The sequence below is a fragment of the Haliotis rubra genome, unplaced genomic scaffold (assembly GCF_003918875.1).
Source record: "Haliotis rubra isolate DU_JTF1 unplaced genomic scaffold, ASM391887v1 Scf1382, whole genome shotgun sequence".
NCBI classification, from domain to species: Eukaryota; Metazoa; Mollusca; class Gastropoda; order Lepetellida; family Haliotidae; genus Haliotis; species Haliotis rubra.
The window spans coordinates 163,448-187,580 of record NW_025765317.1 but is presented as its reverse complement, the minus strand read 5'-3'; the positions used below and the strand labels follow the sequence as shown (position 1 = coordinate 187,580).

Below are 24,133 nucleotides of genomic sequence, written 5' to 3'. Positions count from 1 at the left end.
GAGACGACGATGATTTTCGCGGACGCCATTTGTTGTCGCTGCATATATAGTGTGTTTGCACTTCAAGTAGCTGCTACAGAGAGGGAGCGCGACCCTCCTATGCTGTGTGATAGTGTTCACTTACCCTGACTCAAGTTTCAGCCAAGGGACTGGTCATTTAGGACAGGTGGGATTATAAAAAATGGCATAATAGCTAGAGAGGATACGCTTCCAAAGTTTATCACAGCTATAAATTGGGATTGAGAAAATGGCTTGGTTCTAATTTTCAAACAAAAACATTTAGGTTGGACTTTATGTAGAGACTATTCATTCTTTTAGGGTGTAAGGGACACCTAAAATATTTTTACATGTGTTTAGGGGTTAGTTGGGTGGGGTTCCAACAAAATATGAGTCTTTAGACATTCTCACTGTCCCTAGATCCCTTGTTATAGCATAGTACCAGTCCCTAAACTACTTAACATAAATGTATCTGATTGGAACTAACATGTTTTCCTGATAATGGCCTTTGTGTTACTGATAATGTCTCAGTATGTTTTACAAGTTACTTAATTCGTTAAATTCAGATATTGAATTCAAATGTTGTTGTACTGGACATGTTTTCATACATGCAATCTCGGCCAAAGTAGGTCGTGCGGCAGCCGCTTAAAGAATTGTGTTCATGTGGAAAGAAAGAGTTTGTGCTGCTTTTTAGTTTCTGATTTAAAGGCTGTTGCCCATGCCCCTTTAGATCATGTTTAACTGCACAGCGGTTGTCTCCCCTGTGTATGGTTCTGGACAGATGGCGTCGTAGTGGTCATCAACTTGTATATGCATATGACAGCTGCCTTACTATCAGAGTGTACACTACATCTCGATACTGACATATTGTGTATGGACATAATATTTTGTGACGGTCATAATAATCTCAATAGATACAGTTTGTTCGGACATTACTGTGCGTATCTGTCATAAGAGTGTGTGTTTTGTGTGTGTAACCTGGAGCGTGACTGTACACCTTGGTGTATATCTGCATATGCTGTATTTGTGTATCATGAAGTAATGCTAGTGTAGTGTATATCTTTGTGTATATTTACACCATGGTTTAACAGCTTGAATTTATACTGCTGAAAACAAGTAGAAGGGCACAGTTCTTTCATAATGCTGTAGTTTGTTTCATGACAGATTAACTGTAATGTGAAAAAGTATTGTTCCTTTACTTCTTTTGAGCAGTATATTTTCATTATTTGGTGGATACACAGACCAGGATAGTTAAAACACTAGTGTATTTACAATCTAGGTGTATATTTACATCTGGTGTATTTGTACACTTATTGATTTTAGCACATGTATGTATGTACACATGGTGTATATAATTGTACACATAGTATATTTGTACATATATCCCGGGGTATATGTCCCCAAAATGGCATACTAGTGACCTTTGTTCAGTGATTGGTCACCTTGGTCACGCTGGTGTCACAGACGTGTTTGTGGCAGATGTTACTGTTCCTGGAATACATGGCACTAAGATTCATCCCAATCCTATCAATATGATCTGATTATGAGCCATAGTTGATGGAAAGTGCAGATGTATTTGAATTTGAAAAAATCCTTAAAAACATAATCAAATTTTACTGATTGAAAAAGGAGATAACTTTAAATCAACAATATGACAATGTTGTATTTTTATAATTTTACAATTATTCTGTTGAGAGAGTGGCTTTTACCTGACTGTTGTAGGGCTCAATAATATTTGCATGGAAATATGGAAGCTTAATGACAGGAGTGTTCTGACTTACATGGTGCAATTCATTGATGTAAACTGGATGCACAAAGCATCTTCATTTGAATGTTTTTCATGGCAGCAGACTGACAGTCCTGCTGTTGATACTGTTGGGTTGGACGAGGAGGTGGTGGAATTGGGGATCTTCAGGGGGATGTTTGAGAGGGATGTAGTAGGTGTAGCATAATAAGGCTCCTTGTTTTCTGTAACATATGTTATATTAGGGATTAAACTTGCTGAGTAAAGTACAGATTCTTGTACTTTTGTTGGGTTGAATCCCATCCAGGATTCGAACCCACACCCTCATGTAATAATCGCCTGCACACAAAGTCAACCACCTAACCTGCTCAGCCACCATGGCTTCCACATGTTCACTGTTTCTGATTGGAATGGAAATTTGTGATAGTCTTTCAGTCATGTCTGGTTGAAGAATAGAATTACACCCTGTGACCATGGCTACCATAGACATACACAAACAGTTGATATTTTACTAATGGGAGACATGATCTGACACTTTGAACCAATTTACCAGAACTGGAAACCAGTTATTAAATACAACTCCCTCCCTCCACAACCCTCCATTTTCTTTTCACCTCCTCATCACGAACCAACCCTTCAACCCTATTGTCTTTACTTGATCTCTCATCGTCATGGTTACCAGGTAGTCGATCTTCAGTTTACTCTGTTGTTCACTATCTTGGATCTCTAACAGATATTTTGATGTTTCTGCCAAAATAATGAGCCTCTCTGATTTGTTGATCCAATTGTAATATAGCTTTAACAAAGCGGAATTCTTGTCCATCATGTTTGTGTGTTTTGCTGTAATTTTATGCTGTTGTATATTTTTACAGATTTGAATCAACGGTAAAATGATAGCAGTTGTTGAAAATGAAATATATGTTTTCTGTTCATGAAATGAAGTAGGTAATGCATGTGTTTGACCTTATGCAGAACTTCTGTATGAGATCAACAAGGTTGTTTGTGTTAATGACTGATCGGGATAGAAAACCAGACATGTTTCCATCCTACTGGTAAACACAACTTAAGAAAAACATGCACACAGCTCACCAGCGCAGCCCCTCTGCATAGAGCAGTCGTCTTCATCTGCATTCCCCCATAAAAGTCCAAGTGAGAAATGGTCTTCAGCAAATAATGCTTGTCTTAAGAGCTGACTCAATAAAAATTCGGACTCGTTTGATGCATTCATCGTATCACTGGATTGTCTGGTCCAGACTGCTGGGTTATTAACGAGTGCAGTGTTAACAACACGTAAAACATCAACATAGGGACATTCAGAGATCAGTTACAATGAGATGTGTCATGAGTGCCCCTTGCTTCTTTGTTCATTTGACTCACACACTCTGCTTGTTTCAAAATATCAAGTAGTTTACTCTGTTCGGCACATTGTCCATTAAAGAAAGAATATGAAGAGAGAAAAATTAAAACAAATAACATTGTATCCTTTCAAAAAGGCTTATCCTGGGGACAAAACATGATCAGTTTGTGACATCATGGACAATTAATGACATCACATCATATTGATCTCAACGATGCAGTAATGAGACACCAAATTACACTGTCACATTTGAAAACAGAAAAATGCACCTGCAAATATTCAAAGGTTTTGCCCTTTCAGTTTTGAACCTTTTGACTGTCCGGTAATTTGTCAGTTTGTGATATCTACAATTAATGACATCAAGTCCTACTGATCTCAACAGTGCAGTAAAGTGACACCTAGTTATCCAGTCAACATTGAGAACTGAAAAATGCACATGCAAAAATTTGAATGTTTCAAACTTCAACCTTTTGACTATCCAGTAATTTGCATTGAATAATGATGTTCTGCACTGAAGTGTCTTGCATACTTGAATCAGGGTGTCTGGCTACATACCTGCTTATTGAGGGTAAGTAGTACAGTGCAGTTTTTCTTTCGTTAGTTTACCAGTACCAGTATCTCTAGGTACAAGGTTTACCAGCCGTATGTACATAAGTACAACTGTCTACATATCAGAGTGAGTTTCCAGCAGGAACAGTCCAACACATTGCTGTGCATCGTGTAGACAATGGATATTTATGACAAAGCTGTTAAAAGTGCTGAATCATCAGTTTTGTATGAGTATTCACTGTTGCTGATATGCTCTCATCATCCAAAGGCCCTCGTACATATCACACGTTTAGTAATCTGCTCAAAGTCTAAGGAGTTTACATGTATGTTATCATAAAATGCATAAACCATATCCATCAGTGTTGATAGATGTAAAGCTGTATTTTGATAGAAACAAAGGGTCAAGAGTAAATGATATGGTTCCTACTACCAGCTTTCACTAATTTGAATGTCAACTGTAACAGTGTTAGGGACATAGGTAAAATTATTTTTTGATTGTATTTTATCTGGATATGTAAAAAAACAACAACACATTTTTGAAACTGCAAAACAGTTGATTCAGATTTTGAAAGTTTTGTATCGGGAATCATATCTTTATTAGTCTTTTAGGTCAGAAAATTGATAAATATTGGTTGTTGTGTTTTAAGATGAAACAAAAAAAGGGTTTGGACCATATTTGCAAACACTAATCTTTAAATGGTGAAATTTGCAATTTTTCCTTTGTTGAGTAGGAATGTATGGTGACAATATGATGGTTGAATTTGTTTTAAAGTTAGCTATTAAGTTAGCTACATAGTTGTTACAAAACGTAGACATCAGTGTGAGAACTGAACCCACATCCAGATATCCACACTGGGGTAGTGTTGGGTGAATCAGACCCTACATACAGACAGACTGACATCTGGACCCACTGGTACAGACAGACACTCGCACAGACTTGTATACATGTCACACATGGGCAAGAATCAAGTTGTTTTCTTGTCACTTTCCCAATCGGGTTCAACAAATACCGTCCTTTGTCATTTTATTTATTTTTATCTTTTACCAGAAGTATTTTGGGTGTAGCTTTCTTTCATTCACATGTGTGATCACCGGACATTCTCTCTATTTTGATAACAGTGTATATATGTACCACCGACTCTGTTATCTGCTCTCTTGAATGAAATAAAGGTATACAAGTAATACCATGTGTTTGTCTTTACTGCTCTTTGGCACATGGAAGACATCATGTAAACAGACCCTTGGCATGTCTCAACAATCTCACAGACGAAATATGTAATGGTCCCAATATTGATACAGTAGAAGCTTGTGATGTCCCAACACACACAGTAGACCCTTGTGAATCAAAACTCACATAATAGAAGCTTGTGATTGTCCCAGTTCTTATAAAGTAAATCCTTGTGATGGTCACTTTCATGCAGTAGGCCCACGTGATGTCCCAACACTTATACAGAAGCTTGTAATGGTCCCAACACTCGTACAGAAGAAGCTTGTAATGGTCCCAACACTCATACAGAAGAAGCTTGTGATGTCCCATCACTCATACAGAAGCTTGTGATGGTCCCAACACTCGTACAGAAGAAGCTTGTGATGGTCCCAACACTCGTACAGAAGAAGCTTGTGATGGTCCGCACACTTGTACAGAAGAGGCTTGTGATGGTCCCAACACTTGTACAGAAGAGGCTTGTGATGGTCCCAACACTTGTACAGAAGAGGCTTGTGATGGTCCCAACACTCATACAGAAGAGGCTTGTGATGGTCCCAACACTTGTACAGAAGAAGCTTGTGATGGTCCCAACACTTGTACAGAAGAAGCTTGTGATGGTCCCAACACTTGTACAGAAGAGGCTTGTGATGGTCCCAACACTTGTACAGAAGAAGCTTGTGATGGTCCCAACACTTGTACAGAAGAAGCTTGTGATGGTCCCAACACTCATACAGAAGAGGCTTGTGATGGTCCCAACACTTGTACAGAAGAAGCTTGTGATGGTCCCAACACTTGTACAGAAGAAGCTTGTGATGGTCCCAACGCTTGTACAGAAGAAGCTTGTGATGGTCCCAACACTTGTACAGAAGAGGCTTGTGATGGTCCCAACACTCATACAGAAGAGGCTTGTGATGGTCCCAACACTTGTACACAGAAGAAGCTTGTGATGGTCCCAACACTTGTACAGAAGAAGCTTGTGATGGTCCCAACACTTGTACAGAAGAAGCTTGTGATGGTCCCAACACTTGTACAGAAGAAGCTTGTGATGGTCCCAACACTTGTACAGAAGAGGCTTGTGATGGTCCCAACACTTGTACAGAAGAGGCTTGTGATGGTCCCAACACTTGTACAGAAGAAGCTTGTGATGGTCCCAACACTCATACAGAAGAGGCTTGTGATGGTCCCAACACTTGTACAGAAGAGGCTTGTGATGGTCCCAACACTTGTACAGAAGAGGCTTGTGATGGTCCCAACACTTGTACAGAAGAGGCTTGTGATGGTCCCAACACTTGTACAGAAGAGGCTTGTGATGGTCCCAACACTCATACAGAAGAAGCTTGTGATGGTCAAACTCTCATGCAGTAGACCCATGTGTGTCCCAACACTCATACAGAAGAAGCTCGTGATGGTCCCAACACTCTTACACAAGAAGCGTGTGATGGTTCCAATTATTATAAAATAGATCCTTGTGATTGTCAAACTCTCATGCAGTAGACCCATGTGATGTCCCAACACTTACACAGAAGCTTGTGATGGTCCCAATACCCATACAGTAGACCCATGAAACCCTTGCGATGGTCCAACACTCCTACCTCAAAAGCGTGTGATGCCCCAACGCTCACAAGGTAGATCTGTGTGATGGTCCAACACTCTCTGTAGATCCTTGTAATTGTCTGACAATCTCAGTAGAAGCGTGTGATGCCCCAACACTCACACAGTAGATCTTTGTGATGGTCCAACACTCACACAGATCTTTGTGATGGTCCAACACTAGTCTGTAGTTCCTTTGAATGGTCTGACAATCTCAGTAGAAGCTTGAGATGTCCCATCATAACTCACTTAGCAGACGTTTGTGATCAAATCCTTACACTCGTTAAATGTTTGTGACAGCTATATTTTATTTGCTCGTTAAAATTTCTGTACTCATGTGCCATCCAAAAACCAGTGACAGTAATGAGAAAAAGAATGTACTTACAAAACTGCTCCTTTTGTTTACTGTTGTTCATATTTAAGCTTTAAGATCGGGACCTGAAGGCTTGATCGTGTGTCATTGTTCCCGAAGGTATGGACCTGCCCATATATCTATCACTGGATAGACAAGTCGTAGAATGGGCTCCATATTAGACAAATTACTGGCCGTCGTTAGTTCAAACCAAATACTTAGGACCTGGGACCCCTTCAACAATACGACCTTAGCAGTAGGGTGATCGTACCTCCCATACCGTAACATAGACTTACGATCGCCGTGGCGCTACGATCGCTTCGTGGAACTGTTCCCTGCTCTGCGAAGAGTCGCGCCCCACTAACGCTGAAGGGGTCGTTGTCGGCACAGGTACTACAGATACGTACCCCAGGTACGTTTCTGTATACAGAAATGTACCCTAAACAAAGTCCAAATACAGAAACGTACCCGGTACCCTAAAAGGCGGACGAGTCCATATTCCGCAATCCAAAACCGAAACCGTATGTAGTTTACGAGTGGTATTGGGCATCGAAATATAACCGTTACTGTGTATGTTCGTTTTTTATATAACGCAGTCAAATGTATCTAATACAACAGTATGACAGTTCCGATCAAGAAAACGACCCAGTGGGTATGGAATCGTCCTAGGGTACGTTTCTGTATGCTGATTCTGGCTAGGGTACGTTATACAGAAACGTACCTGGGGTACACATCTGTAGGGCCTGTGCCGACAACGACCCCTTCAGCCCCACTAACTGTGACAAGAAACACGTTTAAAACTTTACAGCTCGTAATCACTTACTTCATTGTTTAATAAATGTCATAATGTCAAGCGGTTGGGCGGCCTGGTGGTTTAGACGCTAGCTCCTCATGTCGAAATGACCTGGGTTTGATTATCTGCATGGGCGCAGATTGTAATGCCAATTCAAGTTAATGTCCTCCACTGTATGACTGCCGTACCATCAGCGAAAACGTGTTGCCGCCATATAGCTGGAATATTGCAAGCTAAACTCACTCACTCATTCACTTAAAAAACGTCACTCATCCACCCGTTTTACTTTTTCCACCACCCGTTTTACTTTTTCCTTCGAAAGATGTATTTTTCAGTGATTTCAAATAGAATTATAGACTGGATGGATAGCTAGAAATTGGATAACATGAAATAACTGTTTCTTGTGTTATTAAAGATAGATAGATATATAGTAACGAGCAGAAAAAATGCGACTTTTCACAGACGTAGTTTCACAATTTATTTACTGATAAATTCAGTTATATTTTTCATACATCCACTCTGGATACTGAAGTTTACGTTTATGCAAGTCAATAGTCTGTTAGTCCACCGTTTCTCTCGATGCACTGCTGAATACGGCGTCCCATGCTGTCAATCAAATTGTCTATGTAGTCCTGGGGTAGGTCCACCCATTTTTGACTGATGAGATTGGACCACTCAACGACACTCTTCGGTTCCAACTTTTCTAATTTGTCCTTCATAATCTGCCACACATTTTCAATTGGGTTCAGGTCTGGTGATGCCGCTGAAAATTTCTGTAAGGTCACGTGACTCGTTTCAAACCAGTTACAGGTGTGCCTTGACTTGTGTACAGGTGTAATGTCCTGTAAAAGTTTGAAAGGTATTCCACTCTGTCCTTTATGGGATTCGACCATGCCTTCTTGTATAAGTTGACAGTACTTGCGTGAATCCATCCTTCCTGTAATAGTTATATAGCAGCGGCGTTACCCCGAGTTTGCCTATACCACCCCAAACCATGACACTGGGTCAGAACTTCGGAACCATTTTGCAGCTACGTCCACCTCCTGACCACCTCTTTCTTGTGATCCTATAAAACTGAAACTTTGATTCGTCCGTAAAAATCACATTTGAATAGTCTGTACCCTGCATTTCCCTGCACCACTCGAGCCTTTTCTCCATATGTGCTGTTGTCCTCAATGGAACTTTCTTCGGCACTCGCTTGACATATCCAGATTTCTTTAAAGATCTTCTGATTGTCCATTCTGATACCTTAGGGGTTCCTTGACTTGACGCCTTCACAGCAAGCTGTTTTGCAGACCAGTTTGGGTACGCCGCCGCGAGACGCGCGATACGTCGTCTGTCAATTGCCCCAAGAGTAGCACGACGTCCCGATCCAGCCTGTCGCTCTGTCCCTTACCCTGCGTCAAATTTCTTTAAATTTCGGTAAACAGAGGTCCGATGCAATCCCGTCAGTTTCACAAGTCTGGTTACGGATGTAATACCTGCTTCATAATATGCCAAGAGTCGATTTCTGTTGTTTTGTAACGTCAAGGCAAAGCTTCGGTATCGTCTGCTAGCAACGAGGTCACGTGATCAAGCAATCCCTGAACCCAAGGGAGATAATTCCATACCAACAAGGCAAGCTACTGGCGGCTAGAAACAATGTATTTCGGCTTTTTTGATAGTAGGATCGAGTCTACAGAACAAAGATTTTTGTCGCATTTTTTCTGCTCGTTACTATATATATATAGGTACAGCTAGGCATCGAGTGCCTTAGACTTACATAAACCGCCAGTACCATAGTGATATGAGCCATACGTCGAAGCCTTAAACCGAGACCCACATTGTCATTCTTGGAACTTTATTCATCTAGAAATATATAGTATAGCACCAACTCAAACTTCTTACAAACCCTATCCTTTAGGGTAACAGAGTGACGTTAAGTTGATGTTGCAGCAAATTCGCTTGGAGGATACCACAGACGATCTTCAATATATTTTTCCAAATTTGCGGATTCAATTTCGTGTTTGAGCATGGACGGTTACCCCCAATAATAATACACACACACACACACACACACCCCACCCACACACCCTTAACACAACGATGTTCAGAAAACAATCTAGTATCTCTTTATAGAGAACAACAGAGTATGAAAATTTGTCTATTTCCCTTCCCAGATAATACCATGACCCGTTCCACGTAATCTAGTCCCTGAACCTCATTATTTTCCCCTCCGTCCAGCCATTTCTTACACACCCGTGGGTGAGAAACCCATGTGAGAAAACTGGTATCACACATATGTGTGAGATCGATTTCTAATCCCGTGATTGGCTACTCCATGGTGATGACCTAAGGTCAGGGTATGAGGGACTACTTTCCTGATTAAAATTCATTGATAAGTTACTCGTGCTTCAATCGAACAGAAACCTGTTACTCGTGCAAAAAATACCCCTTTACACCTACCTGTTATTTTCGCGATAGCAACATAAACAGGTATTTATACAATGAGTCACAAGTAGAATAAATATAACACAAATCTATTTATTTTCGAATTCCTTTTATTAAAACTTTTGATTTCTAGTCATGAATTCAAAATGGCTCCAACAACCTGTGATACCTGTGTAAACAATTATGTGAAAATCACCGTTAGACATAAAGCCCTTGATTCCCTTCGAATATTCAAAATGTACAACACTGGTACTTTTACTGGAGAGATGCGACAAGTGTCATGTGTCGTCTTGCAAAAATACCTGACACGATAACGTCAGTGCCTGTCGAGAGATCAATTTACCTTGTTGTTTCTTTGATGCATTGATGAAGATGACATTTTTCACTGATACATATGATGGAGACTCACTTCCAGCTCCGAGATACTATGTGATTCTAATGTTATCAAATTCACTCATGACAATCTGAACCAAAACACACTCGTTGAAACAATGTACAACATGGTACGTTTTGCAAGGCTTCATGAGTGCAAATGGCGGCACACGTCAGTTCTGTTCAATCGAACATGTACAGGAACGGTTGATCTACACATAAGTCATTGCTCAAGATATTCCTCTGACACATGATAATGAAAAGTTTATGTCTTGATAACTTACAGGATGTAATCAACTCACATTTCATACTGAAAACTCCGTAAACTCCATTACATTCCAAGTGGCAGTTTCTGGCTCGGGAAAACGAGAAGGATGTTGCGAAGAAGAGTAGTCCCCCATTGACAGTGAACGTAACCTCAGCAATGTCACATTCAAGCACACTGGGTGCACCTAATTACACACACTCAAAACCTTTGGCCCCGGTCGATGGTAGAACATTGAGCGTAAACTGGTACACAAGTACAGATCCCCAATGTGCAGAGATATCCAAAACAATCTTCCGATGACGACGACAACCACCAAGCGATAACGATGACGTCACACGCTCAAATATTTACGCTTGTAAGAATTAAAATCATCCACATTTGCATGGTAACGTCATCGTTTTAGAGGGTTTAATTAATTTTCAGTGATCTTATCTAGTTATCATTATCACCATTGCCTTGATGATGCGAAGAGGTTGCAGAAACTTTTTTGTGGAGGGTCACCATGGGGATGAGTAGTGATTAGGAAGCCAAGTGACGTCACTCATTCATAAACGTTGTGTTGTGTATTATTGCGCTCCTACGATTAGAAAACATGAAATTTGAATCTATTCGACCATAAAATGATACGATTTATGGTGTAAGAAACAGATTACTGTACTCGTGTCTGTCAGATACCATTTATCTTTACAACTCGTTGTTTCGAAACTTATTTAACTCGCTTTCGCTCGTTAAATACGTTTTGAAACAACTCGTTGTAAGATAAATGGTATCTGACAGACACTCGTTTAGTAATCTCTATTTCTCCAATGCTTAGCTCAACGTGAAGTAAGTCTAGATTTCCTAAGGTTCTGAATCTCTCAACTCATTCGGGCTCTTTTTTCGATTGAAATGGATTTGTTTCTGTCAAAATTATGTATATCCAGAGACTAACCATTAGTCTACGTTCCACGAAGTGACTCTAGCGTCAGGTTGATCGTAACTCCAGATAATAAAATAGGCTTGCTGTAGCACTAAGATCGCTTTGTGAAACGGGGCCCTGGTTATCTGAGGTCGGCAACCTCTACTTGAATTACGGGCAGCGTCAACGTTCAGGATTATAGACGCAACGTACAATACGTACTGAATACGCACAATCCATGAGGGCCTGAACCTTTCAATCACGCGGATTAACGAAAAGTGAAATTGCTATTTCGAGATCCTTTCTTTACAAAGACTTGGTCCTTCAGAGAACCTTGGTGTTGTCGGGGCCAAAGGGACAATGCCTCCCCCCGGCTTTTAGTTGTGGACTACTGTATAATTATTACCCCCGCCGTCACTTCCCATCCCCCACCCCTATATACACAGCCTGACTCCCAACACAGCGGTAGAATGTTAGACACTGGGTACACACCGATAAGCCGTGGTAGAGAGTGATACGGGCTTATTGTATCGATAATATTAGATATTGATTGATTCATTCATTCATGATTGATTCGCTGGTCAGAGGCTTGTTGATAAGAACATGGGGCCTGAGGGAACACGATATGAAGAAAACGCACCACAGATCAGGAACACTAGAAGACTGTACTGATCCTAACTGATGGTTGTGTAACAAACGCTATTCCTCGGAACTTCTGCTGCGTTTTCTGTCTGTAACACCCGTTGACGAAAGAGAAACGAAAGAGGTGAGAGACTCATCGCATCTGTGAAACGCAGTGGTTAATGTTCAATATCTTAACCACTGTAACGAATATTTTTATTCTCTGACAACGCCAAACAAACTGACTTGAAGGTACATTTGTACTGAGAATATTTTGTGACGATATTTTCTTACATGTTTGTGACAAATAGGACTTGGATATTGAAAAGACTATTATTCTGACCATGCACCGCCTTCATGTACAACCTTTCTCTGACCACTGCCTCCTGCACTACTTTTCTCTCATTACTCTGACCAGTGCCTCCTGCACTACTTTTCTCTCATTACTCTGACCCGTGCCACCTGTACCACCTTTCTCTCATTACTCTGACCCGTGCCACCTGCACCACTTTTCTCTCATTACTCTGACCCGTGACACCTGTACCACTTTTCTCTCATTACTCTGACCCGTGACACCTGCACTACTTTTCTCTCATTACTCTGACCACAGCCACCTGCACTACTTTCTCTCATTACTCTGACCCGTGACACCTGAACTACTTTTCTCTCATTACTCTGACCACAGCCACCCGTACCACTTTTCTCTCATTACTCTGACCACAGCCACCTGCACTACTTTTCTCTCATTACTCTGACCACAGCCACCTGTACTACTTTCCTCTCATTACTCTGACCCGTGACACCTGTACTACTTTTCTCTCATTACTCTGACCACAGCCACCCGTACCACTTTTCTCTCATTACTCTGACCACAGCCACCTGCACTACTTTTCTCTCATTACTCTGACCCGTGACACCTGTACTACTTTTCTCTCATTACTCTGACCCGTGACACCTGTACTACTTTCCTCTCATTACTCTGACCCGTGACACCTGAACTACTTTTCTCTCATTACCTGACCACAGCCACCCGTACCACTTTCTCTCTCATTACATGACCACAGCCACCTGCACTCTTTTCTCTCTCATTACTCTGACCCGTGACACCTGTACCACTTTCCTCTCATTACTCTGACCCGTGACACCTGTACTACTTTTCTCTCATTACTCTGACCCGTGACACCTGAACTACTTTTCTCTCATTACTCTGACCCGTGACACCTGAACTACTTTTCTCTCATTACTCTGACCACAGCCACCCGTACCACTTTTCTCTCATTACTCTGACCACAGCCACCTGTACCACTTTTCTCTCATTACTCTGACCACTGCCCCCTGCACTACTTTTCTCTCATTACTCTGACCACACCCACCCGTACCACTTTTCTCTCATTACTCTGACCACAGCCACCCGTACCACTTTTCTCTCATTACTCTGACCACAGCCACCCGTACCACTTTTCTCTCATTACTCTGACCACAGCCACCTGTACCACTTTTCTCTCATTATTCTGACCACTGCCCCCTGCACTACTTTTCTCTCATTACTCTGACCACACCCACCCGTACCACTTTTCTCTCATTACTCTGACCACAGCCACCTGTACCACTTTTCTCTCATTACTCTGACCACTGCCCCCTGCACTACTTTTCTCTCATTACTCTGACCACAGCCACCTGCACTACTTTCTCTCATTACTCTGACCACAGCCACCTGCACTACTTTTCTCTCATTAGTCTGACCCGTGACACCTGTACTACTTTCCTCTCATTACTCTGACCACAGCCACCTGCACTACTTTTCTCTCATTAGTCTGACCCGTGACACCTGTACTACTTTCCTCTCATTACTCTGACCCGTGACACCTGCACTACTTTCCTCTCATTACTCTGACCCGTGACACCTGTACTACTTTTCTCTCATTACTCTGACCCGTGACACCTGAACTACTTTTCTCTCATTACTCTGACCCGTGACACCTGTACTACCTTTCTCTCATTACTCTGACCACAGCCACCTGTACCACTTTTCTCTCATTACTCTGACCACAGCCACCTGCACTACTTTTCTCTCATTACTCTGACCACAGCCACCTGCACTACTTTTCTCTCATTACTCTGACCCGTGACACCTGAACTACTTTTCTCTCATTACTCTGACCCGTGACAGCTGTACTACTTTTCTCTCATTACTCTGACCACAGCCACCTGTACCACTTTTCTCTCATTACTCTGACCACAGCCACCTGCACTACTTTTCTCTCATTACCCTGACCCGTGACACCTGAACTACTTTTCTCTCATTACTCTGACCCGTGACACCTGAACTACTTTTCTCTCATTACTCTGACCACAGCCACCTGTACCACTTTTCTCTCATTACTCTGACCCGTGACACCTGTACTACTTTCCTCTCATTACTCTGACCCGTGACACCTGTACTACTTTTCTCTCATTACTCTGACCCGTGACACCTGAACTACTTTTCTCTCATTACTCTGACCCGTGACACCTGTACTACTTTTCTCTCTGACCTGTGCCACCTTACTCTGACCACAGCCACCTGCACTACTTTTCTCTCATTACTCTGACCCGTGACACCTGAACTACTTTTCTCTCATTACTCTGACCACAGCCACCCGTACCACTTTTCTCTCATTACTCTGACCACAGCCACCTGCACTACTTTTCTCTCATTACTCTGACCCGTGACACCTGAACTACTTTTCTCTCATTACTCTGACCCGTGACACCTGTACTACTTTTCTCTCATTACTCTGACCCGTGACACCTGAACTACTTTTCTCTCATTACTCTGACCCCTGACACCTGAACTACTTTTCTCTCATAACTCTGACCCGTGACACCTGTACTACTCTTCTCTCATTAGTCTGACCCGTGACACCTGAACTACTTTTCTCTCATTACTCTGACCCGTGACACCCGTACTACTTTTCTCTCATTACCCTGACCCGTGACACCTGAACTACCTTTCTCTCATTACTCTGACCACAGCCACCTGCACTACTTTTCTCTCATTACTCTGACCCGTGACACCTGTACCACTCTTCTCTCATTGTTCTGACCACAGCCACCTGCACTACTTTTCTCTCATTACTCTGACCCGTGACACCTGTACCACTCTTCTCTCATTATTCTGACCACTGCCCCCTGCACTACTTTTCTCTCATTATTCTGACCTGTGCCACCTGTACCACTCTTCTCACATTATTCTGACCACAGCCACCTGCACTACTTTTCTCTCATTACTCTGACCTGTGACACCTGTACTACTCTTCTCTCATTATTCTGACCACTGCCCCCTGCACTACTTTTCTCTCATTATTCTGACCACTGCCACCTGTACTACTCTTCTCTCTCTATTCTGACCATTGCCCCCTGCACTACTTTTCTCTCATTTTTCTGACAACTGCCACCTGTACTACTCTTCTCTCATTATTCTGACCACTGCCCCCTGCACTACTTTTCTCTCATTATTCTGACCACTGCCCCCTGCACTACTTTTCTCTCATTATTCTGACCACTGCCTCCTGCACTTATTTCTCTCATTACCCTGACCACTGTTAATTATAAGGAGTCTAAGGACGTCACTGAGAAACAGTAATGCGCATGTTTTGCAGAACAGAAAAGGTCTTTAATTTCCTTCATGCCACCATACCCTTATGCGCAGCCCACAGCTGATACAGCCAGTCTGGCAACGAATCGCCATGTAAAGGCGGGTACCAATTCTGGGACGGATACAGATTTTCGAGAAAGGGGGGGTGCACACTATTGAGAAATGGGGGGTGCACACTTCATTTTCACCCCAGTTTCAATGGTCATTTAACAAACTTTCAGCACAAAAGGAGGGGTGTGCACGCTGGTGCATTAAAGAATATATTCAGAAATATATGAGTGAGTGAGTTTAGTTTTTGCTTTGTGCCTAACATTAATCACGGGAATGTATCACATTTGGCATCTTAGAAAAACATTGTGGGAGTGAGTAGGGTTTTTACACCGATTTTAGCAATATGCCAGCAACATTCCAACAATATTCCAGCAATATTCCAGCAATATCACGGCGGGGGACACCAGAAATCGGTTTCACACATTGTACCCATGTAGGGAATTGAACCCGGGTCTTCGAGCGAACGCTTTAACCACTAGGCTACCCCACCGCCCCAGAAACATATGACGATAACTGAGGGCATTTAATGAGGTTAAGGGTAGACAAATGTGTAATCCAAGTACATCTCGCTCGTTCAAGCGACCCTTTGTTTGTGTACTAACACAAATTGATTATTCAAAACAACACCCATTTTTTCATTATTATGATTTATCTATCATGTTATCACACAGTAAATATAGCCATATAAAAGACCCGGATGTTCTTTAATTTCATTTGAATAGTTTACATAAAGCTAGATCTCAAGGATTAATTATACAAAGACAAGTTGTGCTAATCATGCACTAATTAGAAAGTGACGAGCTACCCTGGATATGGGCTCCAAGCCGTGGTATTCCCTTCGAACCCAATCAAATCAGGATTCGCTATGATTTCATACTTATATAAATTGTCAAATTTCCCTTAGTATCAACAAAACATGCAGTTATACTAGGAACATGTAATGAATGTTGCATTCAGTCCGTACTCTCGTGCCAGTAATCTTTATAGGTCTGCATTCACTTTGGTCATTTATTGTGCCGTTGTGCAAAGCGAGTTAAAGTGATTGTAACCCCCATACCTCAACATAGCTATACGATAGTCGTAGCGCTGAGGTAATTTCGTACAACGCGACCGTAACGCCCATACCTTAACATAGACTTAAGGTAGTCTTAGCGCTAAGACCGCTTTGTACAACGGTCCATAGCGTACTCTCTCGTCTCGTTATCTTTGGAAAGCAGCAGAAATGAACTACTAAATATCAAATTAACAATAAAGTGTAATCAGTTGCAGCAATGATGATGTCGACGCTAGTTCCAGGAGTGGGCCAGGTGGGAAGATAAACCGGAATTCGGAGACTGGCGAGTACGTTATAAACAGCTTTCAGTATGGCGTCCAGAAGCGACACAGGGGTATCTGAAGTTTCCGGGGAGAATCTGGACCTTGCCCAATATCATTACGAGGGTTTGACCACCAGGTGGTGGAAGTAGAGGATATTGGGTCGGAGGCCTCCAAGAGCGATGGAGCTGGGATACTGGCAAGCGGAACCGGAAGTCCCGACGAGCTGTTGCTTCTGGAGAGCGATTGCACAATCCCTTCCCGCGAAGACAGCGATCTTAGTGTGGAGAGTCGGAAAGGACGAAGTGGGGCCGGGTCGCATGTCGGTAGTGACCACCAAGAGGCTCTCGAGGTGTCTCCGCTTGAAGACCATGCAGGTTCACACGCTAACGATCGGACAGGAAAACGCGACTCGCGCAGTAGCAGGCAGTCCACTTCTTCTGAGCTGCGTCTTCACATTGCCCGGATGCAGAGTGCAGACGAGGGAAAAAAGACGGCAGCGAAGAAAAAGAGATAAAGAGGTGGCACTTCTTCGTCGGAAAATGGAAGACGACAGGAGGCGAAAGGGATTTGAGCTTGTGCCGGGGTCCCGTGAAAGGCGCGGTGTGATACGGGCGTTCCTGACAGAGGAAGAGAAAATGGCGATGGAGAGTCAACAGAAAGATCTAGCTCGAGAGTCAGAGGAAATGATTTCAAAAATAAAATCAAAACATGGAATTCCGAAGGACAAAGATTCGTCTCCTAAAGTGGTAGACATGGCCAGGGAGTTCTACAGCAGTAAAGAGCTGCCAAACGAGCTGTTGCCTGACCACATACGGCTGAATCTCACCACCGAGGAAATCAGGGACCTGAAGCTGGTGTTTGACATGTTCGACGTCAAAGGAAGAGGGTGAGGAAAAACAACCCAAATCATGTATTGTTACTTTTATCAGACTGAAACATGAATACTAGAAGAGTAGGGGGGTATTTACAAGTGATGCACATAAAGGCGAGCATTTATGGAGCATTCAATTACATTTGTGACGTCATTCCATTGTCTGCTCGCTCCATTACCTTTCAGGAATGGAACGATGTGTACCAGTTTCAAGTTTAAGACTTCATTTTGTCATTTTGACATTTAATTTTGATAACAGAAATATTACCAATACTTTGAATGTAATTTATGTAGGGTAATATCCTCGTAACTCTCCATTCCTTAAAAATAATGGAGCCGAGGCCCCGGTGGAATGGAGAGTTACTCGGACATTACCTTCTACAGAATGTACTCCGAAACGTCCTGTTCCTCAAATAAGAAGATGGCATCCATAACTTCTTGCCTTTAGGAGAGGGGTAACAAAAATGTTTAAAAACATCTAAGTTATATAAAACATATGAGTTCAAGATGCCAAGAAAACTGGTTAATATTTTATAACAAGTATTTTCGTGAATCATATTGTTCCGATATTTGGACCAGGCGCTACCTGAATATTCCGAATCCCTGGTTGTCTGTGTAACTGTGACGGCATGACTGTATAGAGGGACAGGAAATTTCAGGAAAGTAATTTTGCTGATTATTAAGAAGATGCATCGGAAGATGTTCGAAGTCACCTTTGTTTCTGTTTCAGTCACAGTAGGACTATCTAGTACTGGGATGTCTTTATCATGTCAATGCTAGAGAATAACCAATCTCGATCCAAAGCCGAAATATGAGAATAAATTCCAGTTACAAGTATATATAAAGGATCACTAAAATTCAGTAATAACACTAGGTGTTTGCAAAAATTGTTGAATTGCCCTGGCGTACCGACAGCACTCGCTACTTACACAATCTGTATGAAAACCACAACTGTTTGTTGCCCGAGTTTACACATCAGTACTCCTGCCAAAGCGACGAAGGTCTTTAACTAACCAGATAACAAACATGTGATGTTGACTTTGACGTGGTTGTTGCAGCTTCATCATCTCCTACGACCTCAAGAAAGCAGCTGGGATGCTTGGTTTCACAGCTAAGAAACATGTCTTTAAGGAAATGATAGGTAAGGTGTGATTGGTTGGTTTGTTGTTTCATGCTCTAATGCTGCACTTAGCAATATTCCAGCTAGGACAGCGGTCTGTAAATAATCGAGTCTTGACCAGACAATCCAGTCATCAACAGCATGAGCATCGATCTACGCAACTGGGATACGATGACATGTGTTAACCAAGTCAGCGAACCTGACCAACCGATCCCGTTAGTCGGCTCTTACGACAAGCATGGGTTACTGAAGATCAGTTCTAACACGGATCTTGGTGTTGACTTGGTGTTGTCCGGCTTCAGGCCAATGCTCTAGTTTATACCAGTAATATTGCAAGTGCTTTTGTACGGGAATGTGGAGAGGTTTGGGGATGGAGATCTCGAATAGTCGGTGTAGGTATAAATGGATCTGAAATGTTGATATGATATTAACGTTGGCTGGGATCGGTGCGTTGGGACCATGCATTTGTAATTCTAATGTTTCTCCTTGTGGTTGGGGGTGGTGGGGTAGCCTAGTGGTTAAAGCGCTCGCTCGTCACGCCGAAGACCCGGGTTCGATTCCCTACATGGGTACAATGTGTGAAGCCCATTTCTGGTGTCCCACGCCGTGATATTGCTGGAATATGCCAAAAGCGGCGTAAAACCATACTCACTCACTCACTCACTCCTTGTGGTTGGTTAATAACTAAAATTGAAAGTCAACTGCATGCTTACTATAAAACCAAGCGTTATTCATTCCTATTTTCAGACGAGCTTTCCTCAGATCACAAAGGGAAGGTCACCTTTATCAACTTCTTGGAGTTTATCATCAAGTCCCAGGGCGAGGGACCAGATCCATACGAGGAGATCATACAGGTTTGTAGCGTACGGTCTGCACACTCATCCAGGAGATCATAGGGACATGTAGAAGTTTAAGCATTCAATCGTTTACACCCACCAAGGAGGTCGTACCGTATTGTGGCATTGTACATGCATGCTGAGGAGATCATACATGTTGAGGTTGACACGTGATCGTTTACACACATCAAGGTGATCGTGCGTCATTGTTTGCACCCAGACTGTACATGCCGAGGAGATCGTACGTGTTGAAGCGTCCAGACGTTTACACACATCAACACGTAGCCTTCAGTCTTTACACACGTCCAGGGCCTAGATTTTCGAAGCTCTCTTAGCGCTAAGATAGTCGTAAGTTAATGTTAATGTATGTCATTTACGACTGTCTTAGCGCTAAGACAGCTTCGAAAATCTAGGCCCAGGACACCATACACGTTCGTTGTATTCAGTCTGTGCTCGCGCCACGGGGGATCTTTTACGTCCGCATCATTCACCTTGTACACTCGTTCAGGAGATCATTCATGATGCGGTTGTACAAAGCGATCTTGGTGCTAAAGTGATCGTGGTGAGTGAGTTTAGTTTTACGTCGTTTTGGCAATATTCCAGCAATATCACGGCGAACTAAAGTGATCGTAACTCCAATATCTTAACATAGAACAATATTTTAAATTTGTGTATTTATCTAATAGTAAGCATTCACACTGTTTTGCAGAACAATATTTTCAAGAGAACAAAGCATGACAGTTTGACCAAAGCTCATTGAAGTAATCTCTATCAAACTTAACGTATACAGGCATACTTTGTTAACGTGTAAATTTCGGTGACCTCCTTTTGTATGAATTGGAATGATAGTTATTAGTTCTAAAGTTGAAAACGTATCATTTTGACAAGATAATGACAAGGGCTAAAGCATTGTTATTTTTCGATAAATTGTGAAACACAAAATTTTCCTTGGATATTGTTCTTTAAGTTCTTGTTCTTTAATATCGTGCCCAAGGTCGTACTTCCATTTAGCGAAACTCTGTTAATGAACATTTTATAGAAATACTGTGAACCTTCATTTTGTTTGTTCAGATGACATATGTGCAATGGTAAAATGGGAAATTGTAGGATAGTGTTTAATTTTGGCAATCGTTGGCGTCGGAAGAACTATTTAGCAGCGTGAACAACACATATGTGTAAGGTAGAAAATTGGTTTTCAAGTTAAAAACGGTTTTAAGGTTTCGAGTGGCACTAAAGTTGTTACGTACAACGGTGCCCTTGGCTAGCAATTCTCGAAACGTTCGTAGCCTTACGAACTTCTTAAGCCCATTCTTAACACATTGGCTACGATCAAAGTTAAGAATTCTTAGGGCTACGAACGTTTCTTGAATAAGGGCCCAGTCCATAACGTTTGCTGTGTACACTCGTCTCGTCATCTGTCTACATTGACAGATATACGATTGATGTCATAGCATGCATACATAAACAGGAATGGTAAAGGATGGTTACCTTCAGAAGGGAACTACTGGGACCTCAGTCCACATTTAGCATTCGTAGCATCACGTCATTTGTAAGCCAATGATGTAGTATAGAGATACGATAAGCCGTTACGTTACGGACGTTTTGAGGATCAGGGCCCGTTCCTCAATGCGATCGTAGCGCTACGACAGTCGTAAGTCTATGTTAAAGTATGGGAGTTACGATCATCTTAGCGCTACGATGGCTGTTATCTCATGATTTCAAAGTTTACTGATAGATTACTACGGATTGAAGTCTTTCTGATGATAGTGAACGTTGGCTGATGACTGACCAATGTGAACAAGGCCCACTTGCATAAACTATCAAAGCACAAAGAACATCACAATGCTCATGCTCTCATATATACAATGGTCTTACAGCTAAAATCACTTTGTGCAAATGGACCCGGCTGATAAAAACTGACTAAAAAGCGATGTTCAAAATATTGTTTCTGTGCCTATGATCGGATAACCACAGTGTGGCTGAAATGCTGCCGACATGACTTTCTCACTCCATTGAGTGACTTTAGCTTTACGCCGCTTTTAGCAATATTACAGCAATATCATGGTGGGGGTCACCAGAATGGGATTCATACATTGTACCCATGTGGGGAATTTAACCCGGGTGTTCGGCGTGACGAGCGAACGCTATAACCACTAGGATATCCCACCGCCCTTTTCTCACTCTACAGTCTGGAAGTCTGTTAGATGCCTGAAATTACATGCCCCATTGTAATGTTAGATGGGTAAATATCTGACTTCAGTGTTTCCGTCTCCTGGATGTGGCTGGGAAAGGTTTCCTGACGTTCACCGACTTGCGGGAGGCGTCTGACCACGCCCAGGTGCGCTTGTCCAACAAGGCGCTGCGGGAGATGCTGCAGGAGGCCGACGTCACCGGGGACGGTAGGATCACCAGTGACGAGTTCGTCCACATCATGCTGCAGACAAACACCTTCAGGCTGACCAACAAAGGCAGGACAAGGCTAAAGTGATACAGTAAAGATTGACCAACACTCAAAAGTGACTCATATGATGCTCGTGATGCGTGTGATTTCCAGACTGTCCTGTACAAAGAGGTTGCCGGCTCTTACACTGTGTCGAGTTGGTTTACCCTATGAGTGCAAGAAACCTATGATTTTGACATCGAATCTCAGTTCGCTCTGATTATGTTTCTAGACCCGTGAAGATCCGGGTTTAGAATTGGTCTTCAGCAACACATTCTTGCCGTAGGAGGCGACTAACGGGATTTGGTGGTCAGGCTCGCTCACTTGGTTGACACATGTTATCGTATGCCATTTAGATGCTCATGCGGTTGATGCTTGATCCAATTCCGAGGCGCCTCCTAGTGGGCTAACCTGAGACAATTCTGAGCCGCCTCCTATTGGGCTAAAGCCGAGGCTTTAATTTGTACAACTGACGTTTTGTTTGTCACTTTTACGTCAGTATGTGAGTGTCGAAACTTCTGGCCTCTCTCGGTAGCAGAGTCAAGTTCAGACTGATGCACTGAAAACGGAACCTGGCATTTTACGAGCGCATCATGCTGCTTCACAATCATCAATCTTAACTTTAATATGATATTTTTGCAGGATCATATTTCCATTGTTTTTCTTCTGAATTACAACAATACATAAATTTTCCAGCTACTGTTTTATGTATTTTAGTACAGATAATGCTTACTGATGAGCTATGTTACATATGTTGACAATAGCAAGGAATTTAATATTATATTTATGTTATGTAATTGTAATTTTGGTCCGATCTGTATGTAAAGAAAAATATGAATAGACACAAATTTATTCTTTAGTAAACAAACTATATTTAAAATTCGGTTTTTTTATTCTTTAAGTGCAAGGCTATTTAATGTTACTACCGCTTCTAAACCGTCCCTGAACGATAATATGCTAAAGTTGATACGATGTACGTGCATAATTAAATATCAAGTATTCAGATACACACACTCTAGAAACTTGGTAACTGTGCTTCATATGAAGTGACGTAAATGTTATGTTGCTGAAAATAACAATATAGTACTGGTAATTCGTCTGATCAGTGGTTTATCTCAACAAATTCATTGGCGAAATTCCCATCTGTAAACTATCGTTTCCTTTGCGGCGATTTAGGGTAGTTGAATCATACGTCAGTCACAGCAAACTCACGCTAACCGGATTTTTCCGCTATCTTTCAATGGGCTTCCGTTTTTGCCTTCGGTTGGTAGCTCAGGATGGTAGACAACGGAAGTGGGTGAGGGAGTTTAGTTTTACGCCGATTTTAGCAATATTTTAGCAATACGACAGGGGAAACCACAAATGGGCTTCACATATTGTACCCATGTGGGGTACCCAGGGCTTCGAACGCTTTAACCACTAGGCTACCCCCATCACGCCGAACTAAAGAATACCATGGTGACTCTGTACAAAGAAATCTAAGCGCTAAGGTGACCGTAACTCACGCTCCTTAACATAGACTTAGTCATAGCGCTACGGTTGTACAGTGAAGACGACAGCCGTCACGTGCGGATACGCGCTTTGTCTCTTACACAAATGCAGAAGTCGGACGGCTATTCTTTACCGTCGACATAGTCATTCGTGAGGCCAAGAGTAGCTGCACAATTCGTCCGCTTTTGTCAA

The 24,133-nt window shown here is 42.2% G+C and overlaps 1 protein-coding gene across 1 annotated transcript; it reads left to right on the top strand.

Annotated features, from left to right (window-relative positions):
- The first annotated feature begins 12,362 nt into the window (after positions 1 to 12,362).
- LOC124268476 lies at positions 12,363 to 23,277 on the top strand. The gene is made up of 5 exons (XM_046703455.1): positions 12,363 to 12,430; positions 17,130 to 18,069; positions 19,113 to 19,195; positions 19,922 to 20,028; positions 22,271 to 23,277. The coding sequence occupies exons 2-5, from the start codon at positions 17,363 to 17,365 to the stop codon at positions 22,496 to 22,498; spliced, it is 1,125 nt and encodes a 374-aa protein (XP_046559411.1). The 5' UTR covers positions 12,363 to 12,430; positions 17,130 to 17,362; the 3' UTR covers positions 22,499 to 23,277.
- Positions 23,278 to 24,133: the final 856 nt, after the last annotated feature.